The sequence below is a fragment of the Hibiscus syriacus genome, unplaced genomic scaffold, assembly GCF_006381635.1.
Source record: "Hibiscus syriacus cultivar Baekdansim isolate YM2019G1 unplaced genomic scaffold, ASM638163v2 tig00110365_pilon, whole genome shotgun sequence".
NCBI lineage: Eukaryota > Viridiplantae > Streptophyta > Magnoliopsida > Malvales > Malvaceae > Hibiscus > Hibiscus syriacus.
This window is the reverse complement of record NW_024062703.1, coordinates 230033-246821: the sequence shown is the minus strand read 5'-3', so window position 1 is coordinate 246821 and position 16789 is coordinate 230033. Positions and strand designations below refer to the sequence as shown.

Here is a 16789-nt window from a genome sequence, read left to right as displayed (position 1 = left end):
AAACGCTGAAGATTGGATTGCTGTTGCAGACATGGTGAGGACAGATAAGTAAGCTTCTTGTCTGAAAACTGGTCATATTTGTATGATGTATTGAATTGAGTTATGATTAGATGAAGCAAAGTTTCCTTCAGATTAGTTGAGTGGATTCGGAGTAGACCATGAACCATCCCAGTCTATTGCCATCACTATAATCATTAAACTCGACTACGTTAAATTATTCCTTCCGTCCCATTAAATTAAATTAAAGGTGTATATTTTAATTTTTAAAATTATCACGTTCGAAATATCTTATAAAAAAATCAACAAACAACAACACTTATATTTTATTTTTAACTCTTATATGTCTCCTTTTTTTACACTTATCAAAATAATTATCAAATCTATCAATCACTTTTCATTGATAATTTTATCATTTCCCTTAATTAAATGTACCTCCTAAAACTATACGCATAGTTAATATAAGATAAGTAATGGAACGGAGGGAGTATTAATTTTCCATTTTAAGAGTTTAAGAATCATGTGTAACCATTTCAAACCGTTTTCGTCGAACAATCGAATGTATTTATAGAGTTCAGAAAGGGCGAGGGAAACATATATGATGAATTAGAATATCATCCTATACGTCATGCCAAGATTGATCAAATACCAGCTTTGTATAAACTTTAAGTACCATTTCAAATCTTATTTAAGGTTGAGACTACTAAGTTTATATTATTTATGAAACAGCCCAAAACACGAGTAGAAGAGTCTTGAGAGAAAAAAAAGGCTTTGTTCTTAACAGCAATGTTCACTGTCACGTCACTGATAGTGAAGACTAATAGTAACAATATTCATAATGCTGAAAAGAACCAGCTAAGAGACACAAATATAGATCATCTATGCAAGTATTAACACAGTACTTAACCATGAGATAAGAATGAACTTTCCGGTGGCTGACAAAGCTTTTCCAATTTGCTCCAGCCGTTGAGCTACATGACATTGGCAATCACATACAACATGAAGATCAAACCCAAGGGTAAGCCATAACAGCAGGGCCCTATCATGGAAACAATCACATTTGCAGTAATTTGTCCAAATTTCTTGTTCCACTCACAGAAGTGGTGAAATAACTTGTAATAACATGCTCCAGACTATAAAATCATTGGAAATAATGAACGTCTTGGAGATGCCAATTGAACATGTATGCATGTTAATGAACATCTTTTTCCGATTTTTAATAGAGTTCGAAAGAAGGTTGCCTTTGTTGCTATATTTAACTCTGGGACACTAAATGCATAATGCTCATATATATAAATATGGTTCCGTCTCTTTGAGTGTTTTCCCTTGTATTTTCTTGTAACCTTTTGGGTTTGGCCACATCAATAACCTATGTTCAGCATTTAGACTTTCAAAACTTCAGCTCCAAACCACATATTTCATTTAATTGTTATATAGAAAGTCGAGTAATTCACAACATTTAGAAATTCAGATTATGCCATAATTCTCACAAGAGCATTACGTTTATAGTCAAAGTTCTTCCATTTTGGTGTCAACAAGATCTTTCTAAAATAGTCAAACGTACTTAAAGAACTTTCAGTTCCTGCCAAAAGAAATGTTTGTAATAGTTGTGTAATCAACAATTAATTGCATAAAAACTAGCACAAATAATCACTCCCCTTTGAAACAGAACCTTATTTTCAACTACTTTTCATATTGAATAAAAAGAAAGAAAAATACACAAACACACGCAAATGTATACATATGAATAAAATATAGATTTGGACATAGCATTCGGTGTAGGTATGGACCAGAATAAAATATAGTTATTTTCAACTACTTTTCATATTGAAAAAAAAGAAAGAAAAATACACACACAAAAATGTATATATATGATCCAAATTCAATTAAAACTAGGATTACATGAAGAAACATGCATGATTAGAAGCTACAACCAATCATTTTACATAAGTGACATACTTACTAACCATTGCAGGTGTATTTGCACGTCATGTTACTGCCTGTGGTCATGTTACTGCCTGTGATTTTTGTTCATAGGACGCCGTCGATGGAGCCTTTTACCAAGAGTTTGGTGTTCATCCTGCAAGAAAATTGGCAATAGTTGAGGAAATGAAGAGACAACTGTAGTAGCCTATGGGCCCATATCCACCATATTTCATTATCAAGACAACAAACCTTATACAACGATGCTGCTGACTCAGATTGTACTGTCTGCGCAGGAAATTGCCCCTGTGACCACAGGGCATCCAAGGTCAGCTGCCATCCACAAATTGCAACAACATCACCACTGGTGCTACTACAGCCAGCAGCAGCAACTGTTCCATTCACCCAGGGGCAGAATTGGTTGTGATGAATAATTGGATCAAATTCTACTGCTTCATAATTGCTTTCTCCTTTTGGTAGGCCTAAAACACAAATAGTCTTCATAAGGCATCCGGTAGAGAAAAAAGGAGAAATGGAAAATGAGAACCAGCTTCATTGAAAACACCTTCAAAATGTCATACAGTTGAGTGAAACATGAACTTCGATACAAACAAAAAGTTGGATATGACTAAACAGAAAATGTAACATCAATTAGAATTGAATTGGCGCACATTTCCATGCACATAGGGTGAAGTGCTAAATGTTGAATATAGATCTAGCAAACAATAGAAATAAGTACATGATCCAGAAAATTTTAATCAATTCCAGCCCAGAAGACAAATTGTTATGTTCCCGAGAATAGCTCATTCTCACTGATTCAGCAGCAGAGTGAAAGAAATTGAGAAGCAAACTACAGGGGTTACCATGAAACCTAATTTAATCTGAAGAAAAATTACATCATACCTCAGCAACAAAGAGCCTTAGAAGTAGATCCATGCAAGTTTTATGGCTTGGATATACCAGTTAATGCACATAGAGTTTACCTATTCCATTTGCAATAGCATAATCCGACTCTAGCTCTGGACAATTGTTTATGGAAGATTTTCCAGCATCTTTTGTCTCTTTCTTGGGTGTTCCATTACCAGAGTACATATTAGCATTGCAGGAAAGAGAAGGATGAGCACTGTTATCTGGGACTAATCTGCAGCTTTGGCTTATCTTTTCACCACTTTCAACAGACTCTGCCTTGGTAGAACCATCAACTTTTGAACCACTATCATCCCTTCCCAAGGAGCGAGACAACATTTCCTGGCTATCACCATGAGGATCCTCCCTATTTATTCCACCAGGAACGACCTCATCCATCAACCCAGTATCTGGAGCAGATTCACCGGTTTGACCCAGATTTTCAGCATCTTCCATTCTGGGTTCTACATCACCAACTACACTATCTGTTCTATGAACAGAGACATCTGCTCCATGAATTTCAGCTTCATGGCTGGCACACATACCAACACTCCCCCCACTAATACCAAAACTAAACCCATCCCTAGCCTGTGCTGTCACAGTTTCAGCATTGAAAATTTCCTCACTGTCATTTGTACTACTGATGCCCATTTCACCTGGAACTTCTTCAGCGGCTGGTTGGAAACAAATACTCTGCTGAGCTTGATTACTATAATTCAACTCTGACGTTTCATTCATGTCAATGTGGCCATAAGTACTAGAAGAGGGAAAATGAATATCATCAACATCTCCACGATAATTTTCGACACTTTCCATAGAGTCACCATCAGCACTGTGACACAAAGTATCCATTGCAATGACAGAGGACGCACGCATTGAATCTCTGGCTGATGGGATTTCAGTAATCTGGTTACTTCCTTGCTTAAACAGAGCAGCTCTATTGCTACCATCGCCATAAGTTTCAAAATCCACTGAATGGCTTGGGCCTGCATCAGAGGAATCTCTTGGATATGGTGAGCAGAAAGTATCAAAAACATCTAAATCACGAGCACGTTTTGAAGGCCCGGCAGAATATTGTCTGCAATCATTGAATTTGTCACCATCACGGTCAGTGACAGTTTCTTCAATACTATCAGTCTGTTGTGGGCGTAACTGTGGCCTATCATATGAACTGGTACCTATTTCCAAGCTTCGCTTGCGAGGACTGGGACCCCTTGATTCATAAGAAGCTGCTCGATCACCAACCTCGCTACCTGATGGTTGCCCAGTTATTAGATCCTGATCCATGTCTGCGTCATTCATATTTATGGACGGTGTGGTTCTACCCAACATATTGAAAGACGGACCCCCTGCCATTGTAAGATTCAAATCAACATTTGTTTTTGGCTCCAATTTTCTCTCATCAGTTGTTCCTACTTCATCACGGTCTTCAGTTGGTTCTTTCTCTGGATCATCAGCAGCACCCCAACCACTAATTCCACTGGCTGCACTAAGTCCACGTGTCAATCCCATTTTCTTGCTTGTATCAGGGATATCAATGTTGTTAGAAGCAACATGAGCAGGTCGAGGAACAGTTAAAAAATCCAATATCCTGACAGTAGCACCACATAAGCTACAGTCTAACAAGGGCAACCTGAACGAAGATCTAGACTCCACGACTAATAATTTCTTTTTCCCAGTGTCCTTGGCTGAAGAAGCAAGAGCATTTTTGCTTGGTCCAGGATCCTGTGAAAGAGGGACTTGAGCTCTGCTAGCAGCAAATGAGCACCCATTTCTAGCCGATTGAGCAGAATGTTCTTCACAGTCTTGAACATTTAGAAGCCATCTTGGCTCCCATCCACACAAGCTTATGAGCTTTTGAGACTGTTACATGGTAAAGCACATAAGAACACAGTAACAGTGCCAATTACCAGCATATAAAAACACATTAAAATATCTTACATGAGAGTACAGACAAAATGCACCATCTCGAGTAATATCAAGTTCTGGTACACTCTCTGATCTGGATTCGAACTCCGCCATACAATTCTGCAACAGGGATAGAAGGCGATCAACCTGTGGACCCCGAGAAGCTCGCATATGCTCCATTGCAGATGCAGCAATTACAGGAAGAGACTGAAACTGCATATGTACATCACATCTATCCTTGTATCCAGCAATTAGTGCAGACTGGGGTGTTGGAGGGAATTGGACCAAACTTTCTGGACAGCTGTTTCCTCTCCAAGGACAAGCAACTTTGTGACCAACATCCAGCTGCTTGGAAAAGGCCTCACCAGCATCCTCAACTTCAAACGCACGCGAGAGAGAGATCAATACTATTAGAGAGAAGGAAGAAAAGAGACCAAAACATATTGTACCTTTAGAAATGTACTGCAAGACCCCTCCCCCCCCCCCAACCAACACATACACAAGTAGATGAAACATAATCAATAATATTAACTTCAAGTTCAGACAGCCAAACCACCCAAAACAGTTCAGTTACCTAAACCAAAACAACTGTTACAGCTTCTGCCATACCACTATAAGTAAAAGCTAATGCAACACCAATTAGAAATCAAACAAACACAAATGGTTCACTTCATCAATTCCCTCACTGATGTAATAAAAATGAATGAGCAAAAGAAAGTATTTAGAATCAATCACTTAGAAACATATACAGAAAAGAAAGCACAAAGGTTTCTTGTAATTTATTTTTCTCTCATATTCCTTAGACAGGCAAAGAACTAAAGTTTACTATAAGCACAATTAATAGAAAATAATTGTGCGGGAAATTAAATGATTTGTGTATATGTCAATTACAATGTTGCTCGTCTTTTCTTATATATAATTAAGCACTTCCCAAAGCATCATTACGTAGAAAAGTTTGATATTTGTGATGATATTACTACAATGATTATATATCCCGGGAAGCTGCAAGTAAAGGAAAGGAAATAGTCGAATTACAGTAGCTAACCTTCAGAAGCAGCCAGGATGGAGAGGATGCAAAATGCAGGCATGCCCCACAAGTTTCACATTCAATTTTATCAACATCTATATTTATCCAACCTCTCTGAGCACAAGCCAATGATCTGGCAACCTACAATTATTTTGAAAAAAGAGCAATTTGTCTTGAGATCAGATTAAGCTCACCAATTTGTCCAGCGCGTAAATAAGCACAAGCCAATGATTTTTACAGCAGCTAATCACACATTTGAAAATGATTTTAGGCTAACCATTTAAGCGCTGGACTCAATGAATATGCAAGCATTTTACCACCAAGGAGAAACTTAGAAGATTAAATGACAAGGTGTATCCATGCTGTCCTTTGTGATAGGTAGACTACCCAACTGTGATGAATATCAAAGATCAATACATAAAGAGGGGAGGGGGCCATGTCACACAACATGCAAACTCTACAGGGATAAATTTCTACCAAGGAGATTCAGCAGCTGGTCAATTGCGTACCTTAGGTTTCCCCAACCAATTCATAGGCTTAAATGTAGCCAAACGCCTGAGAAGATCCCCTCTTTCCCATGGTCGACATGAAGTTCTTGATGATCCAAGGGCAGAGCCACCAGCACTAGTACTGAGTGAAACCCGTGGAGCTTGCGATCCAACACAAGACTGAGAAGCTGCTTTGGAATTTTGACCAGGACCAGACCAATCTACACTGCCAAGATTTGCTTGAACAGCTGGTGAGGATGCCCCAGCAGAACTGATAAAGAGCAAGAAGTGTCATTTTTTCTTTCTTCATAATTCTTAATGTGATATAAAGAGAGGACTATTTCTCAAGTTGGTCAGTATGCACGGTTTTCTTCTTTCTATTGTGGAATACTCTACCATTGAAAGTAGAGAGTTGAAACCATCAATTATTTTGTATACTAATAAAGATACAATCAATAAAAAAATAAACTAAAGAAAACTTCAATTTAGGAGGGCTTTTTTGTGCCTATCGCCTTACAAAAATCCATTGTCAAGGTGGGCACGAGCGTGGGGTTGATCAAATGTGCCTCGCCCAAAATGGTATAAGGCACTTTGGTAGTCTAGCCCCAGAGAAAGTTAACATATTCCTTGTAGGTTGGTTCTTTAACAGTAAGAAAAACTTTCCTGCTAATGAAATGACAGGTAGTTACGTAGATCCAGTTTCCATCCTCTACCAATAAAATAATCCCAAAATAGCATAAATAATGACTTAGCAGATTGGAAAACAACCATAGAAAGATGAAATATATTATTTTTATACATCATCATCACTTCCTTAGGAAGCCGTGATTAAGTGTATAAGAATACATACATTAACCAAGTGACCTAGTTAAGATTTCCAAAGGCAAAAGCTTCCTTCTTCTTCTTCTTCTTTTCGGGCAGAGAAATGAAAACAGAGCTAAATTTAATGATTTCAATTTTCCTTTTTTCCTTATTTGGATTCAACCAAATGTGCGCCAAAGCTCAAATTTAGGATCTCTAGACAAAACCCAAAACTTATGACTTGTTTTTTTAACTTCGCAGCAACATGAAACCTTCCTCTAATAAACTCACAACCATTTTCCTTCCAAAATTAAAATAACCCAATCTGTAATTCCCAATCTTCTTCTCACCCCGCTTTTCACAGCTGGTAAAAACAGCCAAAAAAAACCTAGCTCTAACCCGAACAATCACGTCGGGAAACATTAAAAAAAAGTAACATTCACCAAAAATAGGGGACACCCTAACTTAAGAGAATTGAGATCGAAAAAGCAAGTAAAGGGAGAGAGTAGCAAGAGTTGGTACCTCGCAGCAGGAGTGGGATCCATGGTTCGACCAGAGCTATTGACCTCTTCTCTCATTGCAGCACCAGCGCCTTCTCGCAGTGCTACTCTCGAACCCAATACCAACTGAGTCGAACGAAACTCGTTCGAATTTGAAACCCGACTTCTTTGTTTGACATTGTCAGCTCCATTTTGTAGCCGTGTATATGTACTTTCGAGGCCGTAACACTATTAGTTTTCTGCTTCAGCGGTGAAGATGGGCCAGCGGTTTTCTAAGATTTGGGCCTCCTAGGCCTCGCTTCTTTGTATGGCTTATTAAAAATTATGGTAAATTGAGTATTTAGTCATCATCTATTCTTACGGTTTCGTTTTGATCATCCTTCCTTTTCTTTAAAATCATATATAACATTAAGTTTTGATCATCCATTGTTCGAAAATTAATGGTGATGTCGATGTGTCACCATAAGATAGTGCCACATCATCAATGAAAAAAATCATGTAAACAGTTTTATTTATTTTAAAAGCGGATGACCAAAACAAAAATTTAGATATAATTTTTTAAAAAATAGTTAGATAATCAAAGCCCAAAACAAAATCTCAAGAATAATGAATGATTAAATACTTAATTTACCGTAAAAATTAATAGGTAACTAACTATCGAGATATTAAATTTTGTTTCATATGTGTTTTTTTTCTTTTTAGTCACCAAATTTAGAAAAGTAAAATGTTAATCATTTATATTATTAAACCAAATGCAACTTACCCCAATCAAAAACCTGAGGCCCACATACAAAACCCAGCCAACCGACCCAATCCAGCAGGCCACCAGTGACCCGTTACAAGCCCAATGCCCAAGAGCTGACCCGAACCAACCCAACGACCCGGATCCGACCCGACCCAACTCACCTAGGTTTCATCATAACCCTAGGCAACTTGCTGCTGTCGTCGCTACCACCAGAGCCAGTTTCTGCCACTGACACTGTCATAAAGGATAAGAAGCAAAGATAGGAGCATCATCACACCAACAAGTTGCTATTAGTTTTTATGTAAATCTATGTAAAAGAGGTTATAAAAGCTGAATCAAAATGTAAAAAGAGGAGGTTCTGGCTCTCGGTTTTTTTTCCATACGAAATAAAAAGCAAAGGTGGCCCTTTTTTCCTTCTTTAGTTTTGTTATCTTTCGAAATAAGAGTAAATAACAAATAAAAAAATGTGTAACAGTGTGTTTTTCTTTGTCTTAGTCTCGAAATAAAAAAAAACAGTAGGTTTGCATGTATTAAAAAAAGAGAAGAGAAAGATGTCTTATCAGGGGGTGTCGGTTCGTCTCCTCGACAGCCAGAGAGAAGGGAAGCCCAATCGTTCGAATGGTTTTAGGGGATATTTAGGGACTTTTAAGGGGTTCTAGCCTAGGATTCGGGTGTAGGGAGGTAGATCTAGTGATTTAGGTTGTTTTAGGGAGGATTCGGTGTTTTCCAGCCATCGTGTGCGGCGGCTAGAGACCGGGGGCTATACAGGGCGGTCGGCAGGGGGCCGACCGAGGGGTTTGGGAGAGCACTCGATTTGTTTTTGTGTGTTTGGGTGAAAATGAAACAAAAAAGTCTAAAGGGTGGTATATATAATCTATAGCAATGGTATAATTGCATCTTAAGTGCCTCTATCTTTGTCATGTTTTTTATTTTGGTCCCTTTAGATGGTCCCTTTAGAGACCAAAATTGATATTTTCCCTTTCTACTATGCATGATTTAATTTTTTGGTAAATTCATTGTTTTAGTCCCCCAAACTTTACCGTGTTTTACATTTTTGTCACTAGACCTTTCGTTTCTAATTTATTGCAATTTTATTATTCTGTTTTGTTTTATTTTAATTTAGTCACTGTTAGTTTTTGATTTAGCCACTGTTATTTTAATTTTTGCATTTTGGTCACTATTTATTTCTCATTTAATTACTAACTTTTATTTTCTTGCATTTTAGTCATTGTTATTTTATTTTATTTCGAATTAATCTTTAAATTTTAATTTATTTTAATTAGTCCCTATCTTTAGAAATCATTAATTTAGGTCCCAAACTTTTAAATCTTTTACAACTCAGTATTTTAGACCTTAACCATTTTAGTCCCTAAACTTATATTAGAGTCTTAATATTGACATAATTAAAAAGGTTAAATAGAGCCTCCATTTTAACTTAGATTTCAATTAGTTTTTAATTTAGGGGATAATTCGGAGTGGCTATCGCTTAAAAGCTCAAGGGACCATTTCGGTTATTCGACTCAATAATTAATTAAAATCAAATAGGATTAATATTAGAGCCTACGTTTTTAGATTTAAGTCCCTAGGTTCTTTAATTTTCATAATTGTCACCGTAAGTTAGAAAACGCCTTAATTTACTTTTAGTATAATCAGAATAAATAAAATTTTGCTCGATCGCATTGTTTTTATAAATCTAAGGCAATGTTCACTTATTAAGGAATTAATAGTATATCTCCCGTAATCATGCTCAGGGGGTGACTACTGGTAATTCCCTAAATAAGTCGACATCCTTTTAAAACCCGCGTCATGTTTTCTAAAAATTAGGCAATATTCGGTTATTTAGCACAATAGCTTATCTCCCGTATACCGGTCTCAATAAACGAATACCCATTTCAAACTTTGCATCCATAATGATTTTCAAGTTAAATAAAGATCGAACTCAAAATATTCGATTTTAAATATAGGGTGAACAACTAGGTACCAATTTTTGGGCGCTTGTGGGGGTGTTAATCATTCCCCACGTGTAATTGACTCCCGAATCTGATTTATGGTTTTTCGCAGACTCCAAAACTCGGTATTTAGATGAAAATAAAATGTTTTATTAAAATCACTCAGTTTTTATGGTGTACCAATCGCACCTTAAATGATTGGTGGCAACTCCTCACATTTCGATAAATATTTTCAAAGAAAAAACCCCCGAGTCAGTATAGGTCTTTCCCCGGCTGGGCGAAAAATGATGTTGACAGCTTGGTGACTCCACTGGGGACTTTTGTTTTTTTAAAAAACAACTTGAGAATCGAGCCACGAGTGGTTACCATATATTTATTATTTTGGAAATTACGAGTTCGGTCTTATTTAATTTACAGTTTATTATGTATTTTCAAAAGAAAAAATAGATTTTCTCTCTGATTAATGCTTACACTTTCGTGAAATTATTTAAGATTGTTGCATATCATAGCTTTAAATTGAGCTCAAACAGGTTTACCTAAGTAGGGAGAAACGTCACACCTCACGAGGAGCATTGGGCTTCCTTGTGTGGGTCTGATAAAGTATCTCTTGAGAGCATCCTAAGTTGCCTATCTGGATATCAGATCCGAGGTACGCTTTTAGTGGTGTGATCCCTTGAGCCGAACCCGATTCGGAAGTCTGTAATGGGCTAGAATCAGGGTCAACCATAGCACGTTGTAAAATGGCTTGGGAACCCGTTGCTAGAACCAACCTCATATAGAGAATTTAGTAAATTGACCCCGCTAGAGCTATGTGGACAACCTATGAGAGCTAGAATGCATGTGGTTAGGATTATTAATTTTCTTTGTATGCTTTATTTTTTAGTCTCAGCTTTGAGTCATAATTAATTATATTTCTCAGATTACATTTCTTGGACTAATCATTTCAACTAACTTGATTCTTTTTTTCATGTTTCTTCTAACATTGATTTCCTTTTGTCTGCTCTTATTGCAATTTTGCATGAACATGACATACCATTCAAAGGTATTGATCCCTAAATTACTTATCATTTAGAAGGTTCTTGAAAAAAATGCCCGTGGTAATGCCTTTCGTTGGGATCGGTAGGATTTCGAAGATGATCCACGAAGATCGAGAAGCTCAAGAGAGAGTCTACCTACTAAAGAGACAAGCCAGACATTCACCTGCTAAGGTAACAAGTTGAACTCGAGATGATTCAATACTGAAGCCAACAGTTGAAGATCACGAACCAGCTCGAAAGATTTCTGGAAGTAAGAGATAAAGTAGGAGCTAGAGGGAGTCTATCTTCTAAGGAGACGATCCAAACATTTGTCTGCTGAGGTAACAAGTCGGACTCGAGATGATTCAACGCCGAAACCAATAGTTGAAGATCGTGAACCAGCTCGAAAGATTTCTAGAAGTAGGAGATGAAGTAGAAGATTTGAAGATGATGCAGTGCCATGATGCTCGCAGGAGCTAGGCGACTTACAGATGGACCAGATCTTCACTTTCCTAGTGTACCGAGACATTGTCAGTTTTTTGAGAATTATTATAAGAACAGTTATTTTGGGACCAGTCCCTTCATTGCATTTGCATCCGCATTTGCATTTCTTACTTTTGCATTTACCTTTATACCTTACTTGTTTTTATACGTCTTAACTTGTTTTCTTTTTGCCTTTCTCTTTCTTGTATCATATGGTCATAACATACACAAAAGGGTGTCAATTCCGAGTAGTCACCAATTAAAAGGTTTTTATCATGGACAAGGGGTTTCATAATCAGGTAAACCGCAATACAGCCAAGAAATGGCATTCGAAAGAAGTTCCGATAAAAGTAGGGAGTTATACGTCCAAAGATCGTATGTATGATGAATAACAAAGAGAATTGCAGAAAATGAGGGAACAAATGTCCAAGATGATAGATAAAATAACTATGTTAGTCAAAGGAAAAGAGGTTTCTGCGCAAAAAGAGAAAGAACTCGACAAAATAAAACTGTAACACAAGATGCTACTTGTGAACAAAGTGACCCAAGCAAACTTAAGGAGCCTTGTGCAATTATTGCCCTCATCAACAAGTTATCAGGAGGTACAAAAGAAATAGTGACAACTGTTAAATTTCAAGGAAAGATAGAGGAAGATAAAACACATAATCACTTCAAACGGGAGACGTGCCTCATGAATGACCGAGAGGTAGGAGAGAGTGAACCTGACTTTGATATTGTTTCTATCGCATATGGAGATTTGTACAGTAAGTTGCTATAAGCATGAGAAGTGACCTCGCAGTATGTGAAACCTATGCAACTTCCGTATCTAGACTGGTACAATGCCAATGCCAACTGTAAATATCACGTAGGAGCTCAAGGACATTATATCGTTACCTGTGTTGCCTTCAAGTGTTGAGTTTATTGTCTGATAGAGCATGGTATATTGGAATTCGAGAAGAAAGGTCATCCTAGTTCAATAACCAAACATCTAGTTAAAGTGAAGCCAATGGAGTCCAAGGACAAAAGCATCAGTGAGAATAACCAAATTAAAGAGCATTTGCTGAAATACGAAGCTCAAATACATCAGCTGCAGAGTGAAAAAGACATTATGAACAAAGAATTAGAAGCCGAACATCTAGTTAAAGTGAAGCCAATGGAGTCCAAGGAAAAAAACATCAGTGAGAATAACGAAATTAAAGAGCATTTGCTGAAATAAGAAGCTCAAATACATCAGTTGCAGAGCGAAAAAGACATTATGAACAAAGAATTAGAAGCCGTGAAAGATGGTTTTTACAAAATCAATCAAGCCTTCCAAAGTATGGGTTTAGGCAATACCCGGAGGAATGGGAAAAAGAGGCCTCTAAATTGAAGAATGATGTTAAACGATGGAAAAGAATTGCAAAATGCATGAAGGATGGGCTAAGAAGTACTTTTGAGATCTGCATATTGAAGAAGGCAAACGTAGGGCAGCCTTACAAAATTTGGGGCTTTAGCAAAAGAAGAATAAATTGTGGACAATCGCTTTCATCGACTCATAAACCAAGCTAGAAGCTAGTAAAGCTGAAAATAAAACATTGACTGAGTTGATAGTTGACTGTAAGAACTTTGCACGAGAACTTTATGACCATGTCGAATCTTTTAAGAAAGAAAATGGCCAATATCGCCTACAGTTTCAAGAGTTGAAATGTAAACTGGAGAAAAAAGACAACTCAATGAATGAGGCGATTACTCAAGAAAGCAACGTCGCTCACAAGTTGGTCAACTTAGCTGTATTTGCAAGGGATTTGACGCATATTGATGGCTCAGCACCATACCATACCTAGAAGATAACTTGGCTCCTAAATGACATAGAAAAATTAGGAGCTAAAGCTATTCATTATCTGTAGCTTGGTTATTCGATGTACTGAAACCTTTTGTGATCAATGAAAATCATTTTAAGATGGTTACTCTGGATTGACACCTTTCTTTTATATGCATTGCATTTATTTTAATTTAATTTTTATACATTTCTAATATAAAAAATCATCAGATTAATTTTTAAAAGGTTACATGACAATAATACCAAGATCACCCATTTATATTTCTCTTCCACTCTCGATGGATAAGAGGTTAGAAGAAATAGAGAAGTCCTAAGGAGAGTTACGAGATCAAATACGATGTCAAATGGCCATGCTGCAACAGAGAATGATGAGTTAAGCCTTAATCTCTCAAGAAGAAGTATTGGGTCAGATGATTGGAGTACTGGCTACATTGGTTATTAATCGATAAAATGTGTCTGCTGAAAGACGTCAACAAATTGCAACATCAAGGTTGGTTGACCACCCTGGGAAATCCTGTTGGGATAAGGGAAAGATCACACGGTCACTGAGCATGTCAAAGGAAAAATTAAGCATTAGAAGGGTCGATTGAGGTAATAAAAGCTAGTGAGGCATCCCGTGAAAACTTAGACGCGAGAGAGATAAACTTAGTCCCCACCTTGGTTATTCTCTATGAGTTTAGGGTATCTGATTTTGAAAAGTATAATGGTACCAGTTGCCCTTTAATATATTTGAAGATGTTCTCCAGAAATATGGAGAGGTATTTCAATGACAATGATTTGATGATTCATTGCTTCCACGACAGTCTTACTGGACCAGCAATGGTGTGGTGTAACCGCTTGAGCAGAGAGAAAACTAAGTCATGGATCGATTTGGCCAATGCTTTCTTGGATTAATACAAATATGTCAAAATAATCAAGATCTCCATAAATTGAAGATGAAAGCTACTAAAGGCTTTAGAGAATACGCACTGAGATGAAGAAGCATGGCAGCTCAAGTACATCATCTGATCTAAAAAAGGAAATGTCATGTATGTTTCATAGCACCCTTCCGGATTATTTCTTTGAGTTGTTGCTTACAGATTCAACGAATGATTTTGAAAATCTTGTGTCAAGTAGGAACGAGTATTTAATTACCAAGGGGAATTTAAAGATTGCCTCCGAAAGATCAACTACTAAAAAAAATCAAAAGATAGTGAGGTAAATAAATGTCACGTATAAAGCCCCACAGCCGTAAATGAGGAAGAACAACTAATCACTCAGATCGACCAAAGAAGATTCCTTGAGTTAGAAAAGCGTTGGAGGTGTTTCAAACATCCATATCAGAATTATTCTGACATCTTGTTAAAAGTCAACATATCACTCCGAGACCGATGAAAGTAATGTTGAACCCTTCTGGTCATATTTATGACGAAGACAGTGTTTGTGATTTCCACATGGGGGCACTGGGAATTCTACAGGGAGTTATGGTCCATTGATGAAAGAAATATAGATGCTCGTCAATAATGGAACGTTAACTCAAGAGTTGGTTGAACAATGAATGACGAATTGAAATAGGGCATCAGAGCACAGTATGTAATATCTGATTGAATCAAATGCCACTGCATCATATAAGTAATGGGGCATCCTAATTATGCAGAAATCATTTCATCCATCATGAAATTTTATGTCATTTGCAGCATCTTGTTTGAACTTGTTTTTGTCCTTATTCTCACTTTTTGTTAAGGTTTTTAAAGAAACTTATGTCGTTTTCCAAGGTCATGAACAAATAATCAAGTTTTAATCTTGTAATTCTTTGAATATCAAATAAATTAAAGGTTTTACTACTTCATTAATTATGGGTCTTTAACAAATGGCAAGATTAGACCTTCCACACCCCATCCAAAGCTGAAAGAACCATTGCATGTTTCCTTACCCAAAAGAACTATGTTACTACCAAAGGACTAACCTTGAAATCACTTCCCTTCGAAACAATAAAGTCATTCTTTTATCCGCTCGAGGCACCAAACCCTGTATTTTTACCTTCCTAGACAGAAATAACCTTTCCATAGCATTACCTCTTTTCAGAATTACGACTTTAAAGTCGCACATTTCCTTTCCTAGACACAGAACCAACATTCATTTCCCAACCTCAATAAATCCTGGGGGTATGACGAGAACCTTTCTTGCAAGAAAGACAAGATGGAGTGTTGCGGATCAAGTTTTGAGAATATAAATAACTAGGGCATACTGGGAGCAAATAGAAGAAGAAGAAATAAAGAGAATCATTGAAATAATTCTATTATGCATTAATTACATTGTTTTCATGTAAATAAGGTTAATTCTAAAAACTCGTCCCCCTGGGGTACCTCTTTACTAAGACTTGCATGTATGAGATGATGAACGACTTTGTTTCATTTATCATTTCAAAAATATGTGTGTGTATATATATATATCCCTTGTTTTCCCTTTTGACCCTATAATATTGTTTTTTCTTATTCAACCCTAACCAAGGATCACCCTCCACACTGGGGGCAAAAGTGAAGGACATCTACTCGCATGAGTGAAGATTGCCAATCTAGATTTCGCCACAGAACAAGTCATGATGAAATGAGAAATAACGACATACCGCAAGGTGGACCAAATACAAGCGCTCAAAGATCAAATCGTGTTGACGATACAGAGAGAAAGAAGAAAAGATATAGCAAAAAAAGACATAAAATATAAAATAAAGAAAAAAAACAGAAAAAAAGAAAAAAAGAAAAAAGATAGAGAAAAGAAAAGAAAGAAAGAAAGAAAGAAGAAATAAAACCAATCAAATACTTTAAGACGAGCTGTTCAAAGATCTAGAATCAATTCGCCGGAAGATCAGAGAACACCAAAATAAAATAAAAAAACTCACGAGTAGATTCAAGTCAGGCAAGACAAGATTGAAGACAGCAGAATGAATTGATCTTTGGTTCAGTAACCCTTAAACACTTATTTGGGCCTATTTATCCATTTCTTTCATAACCGTGAACCCTGGCATACGTTACGTACCTGAAAAGTCTCTTCTAATCATACATGGATTTCTAAGTGGATAAACTATCTTTAGATTTCATTACGCCCCTCAGGGTTAATTTTACTTGAAAAAAATTACTTTTCTAAAAATTTTAATGTATGATAGGGAAAAATAATAAAAAGAGGGTTCAAGATGTATAATTTTAGATGACGTCTTGAAACCAAAAGAGAATTCGAGTTGAAAACCTAAA

General features: G+C 36.8%; 1 protein-coding gene across 1 annotated transcript; it reads right to left on the bottom strand.

Annotated features, from left to right (window-relative positions):
* Positions 1 to 756: 756 nt before the first annotated feature.
* On the bottom strand, positions 757 to 11789 carry LOC120121241. Its single transcript, XM_039140653.1, has 11 exons — positions 11588 to 11789; positions 8457 to 8529; positions 7573 to 7761; positions 6271 to 6520; positions 5780 to 5902; positions 5224 to 5308; positions 4768 to 5141; positions 2904 to 4689; positions 2173 to 2402; positions 1965 to 2077; positions 757 to 1088 (listed from the first exon to the last, which is right to left on the bottom strand). Exons 1-10 carry the CDS (start codon positions 11787 to 11789, stop codon positions 2009 to 2011), a joined length of 3381 nt encoding a protein of 1126 aa, XP_038996584.1. The 3' UTR covers positions 757 to 1088; positions 1965 to 2008.
* Between the last annotated feature and the right edge of the window lie 5000 nt (positions 11790 to 16789).

Excerpts from the sequence above, each read along its gene's own strand:
- LOC120121241 (XM_039140653.1), bottom strand. The coding sequence starts at position 11,789 with ATGTCTCGGTACACTAGGAAAGTGAAGATCTGGTCCATCTGTAAGTCG. Across the intron at positions 5,309-5,779 it reads CATCCTGGCTGCTTCTGAAG|GTAACTGAACTGTTTTGGGT; the intron begins GTTAGCTACTGT and ends GTTTTGGTTTAG. Across the intron at positions 5,142-5,223 it reads ATCTACTTGTGTATGTGTTG|TATTGATCTCTCTCTCGCGT; the intron begins GTTGGGGGGGGG and ends TCTCTCTAATAG.